The 11,009-nt window shown below is 44.0% G+C and overlaps 1 protein-coding gene across 1 annotated transcript; it reads right to left on the minus strand.

The window, feature by feature from the left end:
* Window positions 1–2,277: 2,277 nt before the first annotated feature.
* Window positions 2,278–8,948, minus strand: LOC125524818 (organelle RRM domain-containing protein 2, mitochondrial-like). The gene is made up of 4 exons (XM_048689848.1): window positions 8,705–8,948; window positions 4,177–4,245; window positions 3,997–4,103; window positions 2,278–2,770 (listed from the first exon to the last, which is right to left on the minus strand). Exons 1-4 carry the CDS (start codon window positions 8,862–8,864, stop codon window positions 2,645–2,647), a joined length of 462 nt encoding a protein of 153 aa, XP_048545805.1. The 5' UTR covers window positions 8,865–8,948; the 3' UTR covers window positions 2,278–2,644.
* Window positions 8,949–11,009: the final 2,061 nt, after the last annotated feature.

Here is an 11,009-nt window from a genome sequence, read left to right on the forward strand (position 1 = left end):
GGCCGGCAAATGAAATGTAGATTTTCTTGGTTGATCTCTGACATTATTACGATTAACTTTAGACAAATTGTAGATGACCAAAAATAGTGTGGCAAAAAAACTCTACAATTTCTTTTCTTTTTTCAAGGACCTCTACAGAACTTTGACAAGGATGGCATGTGGCGGTGAACTGAATATATGTGCCCGATGAACAATTGCGCAACTAAGATTTAACATGACAACCTTAAATTTTAAAAATAACAGAAATAACCATACATGTCTTGCATCTCACTATATTTAAATTCTCCCAAAATACCGAGGTTGGGGTAAAATGTGAGATCATTCAATTACTACGTACTCCCTCCGTCCTTGAAAGAGTGTACTTTCAACTTTGTTGGAAGGTCAAACTATCTCAAAGTTTGACTATGTTTGCGCAAAAATATATCAATGCTTGTGAAACGAAATAGGTATATGACGAAAATATATTTTATCATGGATCTAATGCTACTAATTTGATGGCATAAATGTTGGTCTATTATTGTATAAATACGGTTAAACATAAAAAATTTTGACTTTCCAACAAAGTTGGAAGTACACTCTTTTAAAGACGAAGGGAGTAGTCAATTATCATGATTGACAAAATACTCTCTTCTTGCGGAAATATAACTAAAAAAGACCACATTATTAAACATGTGGTAAACTTGTATCAGTGTCATGCGTAGAATTGCATAAACCGAGGATCAAATAGTAGTACAATATTATTTGTCTTTCGGTTATTTTGTGCTATATACTCCCTCATTTCCGGTTTATAAAGCTTATCTTAAAATTTTAGTTTTCTTGTTTTATACGGTTCAATTTGGTTGTTTCTTATCACATGTTCAGATTTTAAGGTGCATTAAATCATTGTATGCAAGTATTAAAAGAAAAATTGACCAATACATGTGCTTTACACATGCATGCACTGCAATTAATGCATTGATAAACACAATTATTTAAGGAAAAACAAGCGTATTAATTGAGTGGTTTTGCAAACTACAAAAATTATTCCACCACTCATCATCTATCTTGGTTGATGAGATTTTTTAATTGAGCCCTATAAACCGAAAATGAGGGAGTATAACTTTACTATTTTAAGGTATACTGCAAGTAAAAATTAGTCAATGCTGCACATTTGAGACTCCAAAAAGTCAAACACGTATATAATTTTGGACAAAAAGTGTATTTAGGAACACAATCGGCCGGGCCCATAATCGAGCTGTGTCCATTACCACCTTCCCATTGCTGAGACACAAGAAAAATCCTTTTATTTCAGAAAATTGAAAAGAAACGTTTGGGCGGGGAAGAAACATTTGAGTTTGGTTGAAGTCACTGACTCACTGTTGGCACATTCAAGTCCATTTAATCCAGACAGCGGATACGCGCGCGCGCACACAATAAACGGATAGATTGGATTAGATTAGACAGATAGCCTGGATAAACCGCAAGGAGGCTGCCAACGTGGGGCGACGCGGCGGCTTCCCTGCATACCAGGGCACCTCTCGCCATCTCCTCCATCTGAAAGGAGCCCCTGAGGCTGCCATTGCCCGCGCAGTAAAAGGCTCTCGAGCTCAACGCGATCCTCCCAACGTGACGCACGACACCGCGACATGCCGACGGAGACGACAGATCCTGTGGCCGCGGCCGCTTCCCGGTGGATTTCCCCCTAAAACTTTGGAAGGGAGATTAACAGCCGCCACACATACAGTAGACGATGCCCTCTACAGGTAGAGCAGATATTATGATTCCACGAGAGCACGCCGCGGCGTCGGCACCGGCACGGTTGACGATGCAGGTGGTCGTTGGCCGGCGAGGGCAGGCAAGTTTCCAGGGCTCTGGTGGACGCATCAGTATTGCGGTCGCTCTCTCTATCAGGCAAGCAGCTTATGGTTCATGGACGGCACAGTCAATACCACTGACTCTGACAATGCACAGCTACGGAGAAGAGAACACCATGTCGGTAACCGGTATGCTCAGGTCATCAGTAACCGTAGGTAGATAGCAGTGGCGAGGAACAACGCCAAGGATCACAGGTGTACCGATGACAGTAACAACAGGTGACAGACGTGCATACAGTAAAAAGTACAGACCATACCAGGAAACACAAGGTTCATGGTACAGATGATAGTTCAGATAACATCATAAGCTGGCAAAACCCAAATCCAAATCAGGAACAGGCACGCGATACACAGACGCGTGCGCTGTACAGATCCACGTCGCTATCCGCGGAACGGATTAGATCATGGGGAATTCAGTCCGAGATTCGCTTGCAAAACGTGTTCTTATTCCGAGCTACGAGTCATTATCCAGTAGTACAAGAGCGGCACATGCCATCAGCAGCTGATAAGGCTTACGACAATTCAAATAAAAGGGACAAGAAGACATTATTAGCAATGGTCCGAAGCTGTTGCATGCTGACAGTAATACCTGCTTGGTCCATATAAGGTTCCACAAGTGCTTCTCCATGTGGAGGCCGTAAACGACCAGTCCAACACGACAAGAATATTGGATCAGGCAAGGGTGTTCACACCTGGGACAACACCATGGTAGCTATGATCTAAATGTAGACTGCGATGGCTGACTGATACGCTGTCAGACGCACAGCCAGGTAGAATGATTGTCCCTTCATCTACTGTGAGCCCCAGGAACCAGAAGGAGTGCCCCATGATTGTTGTGGCTGCAGAGTTGCCCCTCCCATCTGCGGCGGTGGTCTGGGTCTAGCATATTCGGCAAAAATAACCCATCCATCCAGAAACTGCACACAAATTAAGCTGCGTCAAAACTTAGAAGAAATCAAAATAACTCAAATATTATTAACACAAACATTGCTTTATGCAAGAGTCCAAGAGAGCAATGGATCCCCGCAAGACCTTCCAGACAATCAAACCACATTAATTATATATTTTTTCTTTGTGTCAATACACAATTATTTAAGCATGTCAACTAATTGCCTACAAGTAACAAAAGAAAAGGCTCAAGCAGTGTATGGGCAGTAACTTGTCAGGAAATATTTATCCAGAAGAGAACAAAGTAAGCCTCCATTAGTTAATAACTACTGTATTCTTCGTAAATACTCCCTCCCTCCCAAAATATAAGATCGTTTTTCAAGCTAACATAGCTTGAAAAACAATCTTATATTGTGGGATGGAGGGAGTCTAGTCAGTGGGAGCATAGTCCATGTTCAACCACTAAGAGAGTAAACGTACACCCACTAGATAAAAGCATAATAGTGCAATATGTGAGAACTGGGCAATAGCCCAGTGGTAGGGCCACACCGGTGCATCCCTTGTGACCAGGGTTCAAATCCGGTCAGTGTCAGGAGTGAATTTCTGGTATCTCGCCCACATGGCTCATCTCCAGTTGGACTAGTTTTTCTTAATGGCGCAATATGTGTTTTATTTTCTAAATGGTCTTTCCAGAATTATTGAAACCCCGCATAGAATGGAGGTATTATTCTTACTATGTAATTATGTATTGAACACTTTGTTTATAAAGCGTCCTACTTCAGACGCTTCAGCGATAAGGCGCCCTGGCAGCGCCATAGAAATATGCCCGCTTTAGGCGCTTAAGCGTCAAAGCAGGTGGTGCTCACTTTACCACCTTATAAACCATGATTGAACATAAGGCTGTCCACCAAAAAAAGAGGCAAACTGGCCTTTTTGATGAAACAGATGCATTAGAATCTTAATCCATGCATCTGAATGAACATATGCATAATACTCGTGTACACTTATGACTTATCACATATCTACAAATCACATACTTATATACTGAAAGAGAGAAGAAAATAATAAAACGAGTTAACGGCTAAAGCTGGCCCAGTGGCCAGCACCAAGCATTGCATGAATATTGAGACAGAGTCGATCAACGTGAGAAGAAAGCAAAATCACAGAACCACCAGACCAAGAAGGGAGCAAATATAGGCGTTAAGGAATTAAATGATCCACAGAAATAGAACAATAATATGATAAGAAACCTTACTTTTCCATCCATTCCTTCTATTCCTTTAGCTGCATCTTCAACCGAAACATACCTTACAAAGCCAAACCCCTTAGAAAAACCAGTGACACGATCTGTGACAACTCGAGCTGCAATTGGATACAGAAGTGAGAACATTCAAGTACAATGCCCTGTGAGGTAACTGAAATTTTAAACACATACCGTGTTCAACTTCCCCAAACTTTGCAAAAGCTTCTCTAAGTCCATCAGTTGTTGTACGCTTGCTTAGCCCTATAAATCATTATTATTAATATGAGAATTCAGATGTTGTGTATACCACAAGGCTAAGAGCTGATTAGACAAAATATGCACAACAAGTTGGATACAAATTTCAACTGGCTTTATCAAGGGTAATGATGAATTGAAGAGTCAAGTCACTATCAACTGTATTGGCCCTGAATGGTAGTTAGTAGGATGCCTATAGGCTTCGAAGGATGTTTGGCTGTTTGGCTGTATGACCAGTTTCGTGTAGGATCAAGCAAGAACTAAGATGGTCAAAAGTCTAAAGAAAAGATAATTGAAAATTTGGTCTTGTCGCGCAGCATATCAGCTTTGTGATTCAAAGAGATGGATGCTCTTGACATCGTAGTGCTGTGGTGATAGCATAGTCATAAATTTCAAAGCCCATTTGAACAGAAATTTAACAGTGTCATGCTACATTCTGGCATGCATTGACTTGACCAAAATGAGGTTGGATACTTGAAAAGTACATGACTATCTTTATAATCTATGTAAGTTCTGGTTCTCTAGACAAATCCAGATATATTCACCACATGTTCCGTAGTCATTCAGGAATCCACAAAATAGAGTTCATTTTTCAGTGATACACTCGATATCCTTGTATAATTCTTCCATAACATATTTTAAGCAGTTATGCTAATTCTCAGTTGCCTGAAATTTTTGTAGATTTTAGTCACCTAAAAATGCAGTACCAAAAGTGTGCAACTTTATACAATCAGACTTAATATGATGAAGGCATATAAAAAGTCAAATGGGATTCTCTGTTTCAAGCCATGCTCAAGATGGGTTACTCAGTTAGTTGGCTGGAGAGGATCAAGAGATTTGTCTCAACTGCGAAGTATGACGTTAAACTCAATGGGAGTAAGTCTGAAATGTTTTAAGCCATCTAGAGGACTCCAGCAGGGGGTTCCCATTTGCCCTACCTTTTCATATTATGTGCCAAAGGATTTTCTGCTCTCCTTTGGAAAGAGCAAGGGGAAACGCAGGCTGTGAGGAGTGAGTTTTGGACGTGGGGGACTGGCAGTGTTGAAGCCCTGAACGAGAGATACTTGTGACTACTTACGGTGGTCGGATACTCAAAAAATGACTGTTTTAAGCATATCTTAAGGGCTGGAAAGGTCAATGTCTCTCAAGGGCTGGAAAAGAAATCCTCATCAAGTCTGTGTTGCACGCGGTACCAGGGTGGTGTAGAAGCCATGAACAAGAGATACTTGTTACTACATACGGTGGTCAGATGCTAAAAAAACTGTTTTAAGCATATCCTAGACCATACTTGGGGGAAGTGCAGGGCTGGAAAAGAAATCCTCATCAAGTCTGTTGCAGGCGGTACCAGGTCACACAATGCACTGTTTCCGTTCTAATAAGCGCCTATGTTTGATGCTCCAGTCAATCACGGCAAATTTCTGGTGGGGCTCGGCTGGTGGAAGGAAGGCTCATTGGGTCAGTTGGGAGCACATGAGTTTCTCCCCTAAAAAAATCCAAAACGGAGGCAAAAGTTTTATCTCATCCATTAATTAAGCAGAAGAGAGTTGCCCGATTAATTTATGGAAAACCGTCACAACTTGCCCAGCCATGTGAACTACTCCCGGATTATGCATCCACAGGACCACATAGGCAGACCGACAAACACACCCGACCAGTGGCGGAGACAAGGGGGGGCAAGCAGGGGCCTGGCCCCCCCTAACGATCGAGCGATGCTGTGGTGATTAGCGATACAAAGGCACATATTTCCCACGTATATACATACTTGCCCCCCCCCCTATCTCAACGTTGATTCTGGAAAAAGGAAAAGGACCCATGTGAAGCCCACTAGCGGCCAGGTAGGGCGTTACGTTCTCCTGTGATGATTAACCTGTACGTGGATTTCACCCCAAAAAAAAGCCTGTACGTGGATTAGTACCCAAGAAATTAGTCGCCGCCGTTCCGTGCCCTCGCCCGCCCGGCCGCCTCTGCTCTCCCTGCCCTACTGCGATCTCGATCCTATTCGTATGGCGACGGCGCGACACTGCCTTCTTCACTTGTCAAATCTTCCGGCTGCAACCAACGGGAACTAGCCGAGGACCCAAGGTTTATCACACAATCTACTAATCTCAATTCTCATCTTGTATCATCAGATTTTTGTTGTCTACTTGCTTTGGTTGTGCGATTAGCGATGCTGTAATTCTATGAACAATTCCTATATTATATGTGTACTAGAAATTATCATGGCGTGGTCTGATGCAAATTACCTTGTATGAGTTATTTTTTGTGGTGCAATTTTGTCCTATGTCAAACTACAATATAGCTATATGAAATTGCAATTCAGCAGATATGAAGAGAAAAGCACCGCCATACACCGTTAAGATTAATTCATTCTTTAGGCTGGTTGCTTCAAGTTCTCAACCTAGTGAAATTTTTAATGAAGCTGATATGTTGGACATGGTAAATGTTGCAGAACAAGAACAAAATTGGCTTATCAGAGAGACCCCGGTAAACATTGCCAAATTTGAGAGCTGGCACTGGACAAGCAAGATGAAGATTGGCATTTCTATATATCCGAGGGACCATATCAGCCGAAAAGTGCCTCGAAACACTCTAAACAGTAATTTATCATTAAAGCGCCACCAAATGGGATATGACTTACTTTGGTGCTACATGATCAGATACATTGGAAAAATTGGCAGGTAATTTCTCTTCCAATGAAATTATTAAATTTTCTCATCTTATTGGCAATTGTAGAGGAAAATTTAAACTCGTACAATATTTTATAGGTGTGGGGCATTATTATAGTATGATGATAGATTTTTTTTCAGTCGAGACAAAAAAAATATGAACTTGACTTGGCCCCCCCTATACCAAAATCCTGGCTCCGCCCCTGCACCCAACACAGAGCCACAGCAACCCTTCAACACTTGGGTCACAATGTCATTAATGAAACCCCATCGGCCCACTTGAACTGGAGAAGAAAACAAAGATAAAAACAACTGACACATCTGAGCCCACGTTTGCAGTCTAGGAGTATCATGGAACCACCTGTGCCTCCCCATTATCGCCACCCTTCTTGCCTTTGCACTTGCTAGATTTCTTCTTGTGGTTGCCAGATTGAGGGTGAGCGCCATCCAATTATTGCGGCGGTGGTGCCTAACTGCTCTCGGTGGCTCGAAAGAAGACGAGGCAAGGCTCCTCCTAACAAGATGTTAGGAGCTGGTGCGTATGTGTAATGATGTAAGACATGGTGAGTCCTTGTGTTCATCAGTCACAGTGCGCCGCTGACGAAATTCACAAATTGGTAGAGGAATGGAGCTCAATCTGTAGCATGTCCGGGTGGCAAGCAGTAGGCGAGAACCCAAGCGCTGGAAAACTCCTCCCCAGACTGGGCTCAAAACCAATTCAAATGATGCACTATTCATGTCGAAGAAGATGGTCTCGTCCTTGCTGAGAAGCTGGAAGCCCATAAACTTCTGGTAGAGCTGGATAGCATGAATGCAGTGGCCAAGCTTAGGGCTGTAGAGAAGGATTTTTTTCACAGCTAGTTCTCTGTTGGTGGGACATAGGTGATGACAGACTGTCAGTTTGGCAGGATGCGAATACTGCTGCTCATCGTCTGACTAGTGTCATGAACTCTGGTGGTGTGTCCTGGCAATCTGTTGTCTGGCTAGTATTATGAACTCTTTGTTTTCTTTGTGCGTAATGATTGTAGTGTTGATGTTTAAATAACAGTTTTGCTAAAGCACATCTAGATGTGCTCTAAGTATTGCACATCTAAGTGCTATGTCGTTGATTTTACGCTAAGATTCGTGCAAGCATTTCTTTAGTCGTTTTCCTTTTCTTTCTAGCTTGAATAACTCACTTAGATGTGCAATAACTAGATTTTACGCTAAGGTTCGTGCAAGCCAGGCATTCCCCGCAGAAAAAAGATCAGCGAACTAATAGAACCAGATTAATAATGTCGTAAAATGTATAATCCACATCAAGGATTTGAATCGCCTACAGTTAAAGTGCCCTCCACATGTTTATGTAATAAATTTCAGTTTTGCTAAAGCACATCTAGATGTGCCATAAGTATTGCACATCTAGGTCCTATGTCATTGATCTTACACCGAGATTCATGTGCATATTTTCTTTTTCTTTTTTCTTTTCCTCTTTATGCTTGATTCACTCACTTAGATGTGCAATAACTAGGGCACATCTAGATGTGCCCTAGACCAATAAATTTACACTGAACAAGAAAGGAATCAGCATCATATCTCCTAGTTAGTTGCTGCACATCTAGCAAGAACGGATCTATAAGGCTAGGCAGAGACCTAATAAGCAACATCACATCATGGCATGATATCTGACCCTAATCGACTGGATACCATTTTCTCGCACTCAAAAGCGAGCTTTCGAGCAAAATCTCTGGCGGGGATCGAGGCCTAGGTGTGGTTACAGGAGCGAATGGAACAAGGAAAGAGTGGGGGAACAATCGTACCGGAGACGAAGAGGTTGGGGGAGGGGTCGGCCTTCGGGGGAGGCGTGGGCGGGCTCGGCGGCGCGAAGGCCGAGATGGAGAACATGCGCGTGTTCGGCGTCGCGAAGTCGGCGATGGAGAACATCCGTCGGAGCCCGGACCTTGCCGCCACCGCCGCCATAGCTGCCGCCGCCGGAGAATGGGGGAAAAGGCTTGCGTGCGTGAGGGGTCGGTGATTGATTTTCCTTCCTCTCTTTGTGTCAACCTGGGGTTTAAGAAGGTTATTAGGTCATGGACCGGGCCAGGTGAGACGGTGAGGGCATCTCAGTTTCTAAAAATTAGCCCATCCAAAGTCTCCTCAAATTTTAGGAGTTATCTTGTCTAAAAAAAAGGAGTTATCCTAAAACTTAACTCTATGATGTTTTTCATAAACATTCATTTCAAAGACAAATCTAAACTACTTGATTACATTATTTAACAAAAGGTTGCACATCATACATAACATAATTAGATGGGTTATCACTAGATATAGCATATCAAACAAATGTAAGCTATACTCGTCATCACCACAGTTGGCGCAGAATACGTCGAAGTCATCTGAGTCTAAGGAGATAGGGATCACCCACCACCACCATCGTAGGGGCCGGTAGGGGCCGGTCTCATCGTCATTGTTACTAGGCCGAGTCGACGGCATCTCCTCATCCTCGTCGGAGGGCTCAGCCAAGATTTGTCCCACATCACGCCATCCTCCTTGAACTCAAACCACACTTGGTTCTCGGCGATGAGCTGCAGATTCTTTGCGATGAGCTCCGCCATATAGGCCTTATCAATGTGCTCGGCCTCGAGCTAGTTCACGGCTATGCGGTTTTCTTTCTCGTCAGCACGGGAGACCATTTTAACTAGAGGTTACGTAGTCTTGGGCGCGACTGCTAGGGGAAAGTTAAGCTTCGCACGGCTGCCAAAATAGTGAATTGTTGTCACGTTGTTCGTGTGCGCTGACTGCTCTCTATGGTGGCGAATGTGCCAAGCCACCGCTTTTCCCGCATGTTTGGATTTTGAATCTCCGCCGCCCAAGTGCCCCATGGTCGTTGCCGCACGCTGCGACATTTTGACGGCGGTGGCGAGCGCTCGTGGTGGCTGCGTGTTGAAAATATACCCTAGAGACAATAATAAGTGTGTTATTATTTATTTTCAAATTTATAATTAATGTTTATATTCTATGTTGCCCAACAGCTAGAGGTCGGTTGCAGGAAGGCACTATTTGGGAAGCTTCATTGAGCTAGTTGTTGGGGAACGTAGTAATTTCAAAAAATTCCTACGCACACGCAAGATCATGGTGATGCATAGCAACGAGAGGGGAGAGTGTCGTCCACGTACCCTCGTAGACCGTTAAGCGGAAGCGTTATGACAACGTGGTTGATGTAGTCATACATCTTCATGATCGACCGATCCTCAGTACCGAACATACGGCACCTCCGCGTTCAGCACACGTTCAGCTCGGTGACGTCCCGCGAACTCACGATACAGTAGAGCTCGGGCAAGAGTTTCGTCAGCACGACGGCGTAGTGACGATGTTGATGAAGCTACCGTTGAAGGGCTTCGCCTAAGCACCGCTATAGTATGACTGAGGTGGATTATGGTGGAGGGGGGCACCGCACACGGCTGGGAGAGATCAATGATCAACTTGTGTGTCTAGAGGTGCCCCCTGCCCCTGTATATAAAGGAGCAAGGGGGGAGGCCGGCCGGCCTAGAGGGCGCGCCAGGAGGAGGAATCCTCCTCCTAGTAGGAGTAGGATTCCCCTCTTTCCTACTCCTACTAGGGGAAAGGAAGGGGGGGGGAGAAGGAAAGGGGGGCGCCCCCCCCTTCTAGTCCAATTCGGGCCAGAGGGGGAGGGGGCGCGCGGCCTGTCCTGGCCGGTCCCTCTCTCTCTCTCCACTAGGGCCCAATAAGGCCCATTAACCCCCGGGGGTTCCGGTAACCCCTCCGGCACTCCGGTAAAATCCCGATTTCACCCAGAACTCTTCCGATGTCCAAATATAGGCTTCTAATATATCAATCTTTATGTCTCGACCATTTCGAGACTCCTCGTCATGTCCATGATCATATCCGAAACTTCGAACTACCTTCGGTACATCAAAACATATAAACTCATAATACCGATCGTCACAGAACTTTAAGCGTGCGGACCCTACGGGTTCGAGAACTATGTAGACATGATTGTGACGCCCGGGTAATTAGGCTACAGTAATCCCCCGTTAATGATGCCACGTCACCGCAGTTATTGTTGATAATCCCGCGTTAGTTCAAAAACCAATTCAAATTCAA

This window comes from Triticum urartu, chromosome 1, assembly GCF_003073215.2.
Source record: "Triticum urartu cultivar G1812 chromosome 1, Tu2.1, whole genome shotgun sequence".
Lineage (NCBI taxonomy): Eukaryota > Viridiplantae > Streptophyta > Magnoliopsida > Poales > Poaceae > Triticum > Triticum urartu.

Excerpts from the sequence above, each read along its gene's own strand:
- LOC125524818 (XM_048689848.1), bottom strand. The coding sequence starts at position 8,864 with ATGGCGGCGGTGGCGGCAAGGTCCGGGCTCCGACGGATGTTCTCCATC. Across the intron at positions 4,246-8,704 it reads CCCCAACCTCTTCGTCTCCG|GGCTAAGCAAGCGTACAACA; the intron begins GTACGATTGTTC and ends AATGATTTATAG. Across the intron at positions 2,771-3,996 it reads TAGAAGGAATGGATGGAAAA|TTTCTGGATGGATGGGTTAT; the intron begins GTAAGGTTTCTT and ends ATTTGTGTGCAG.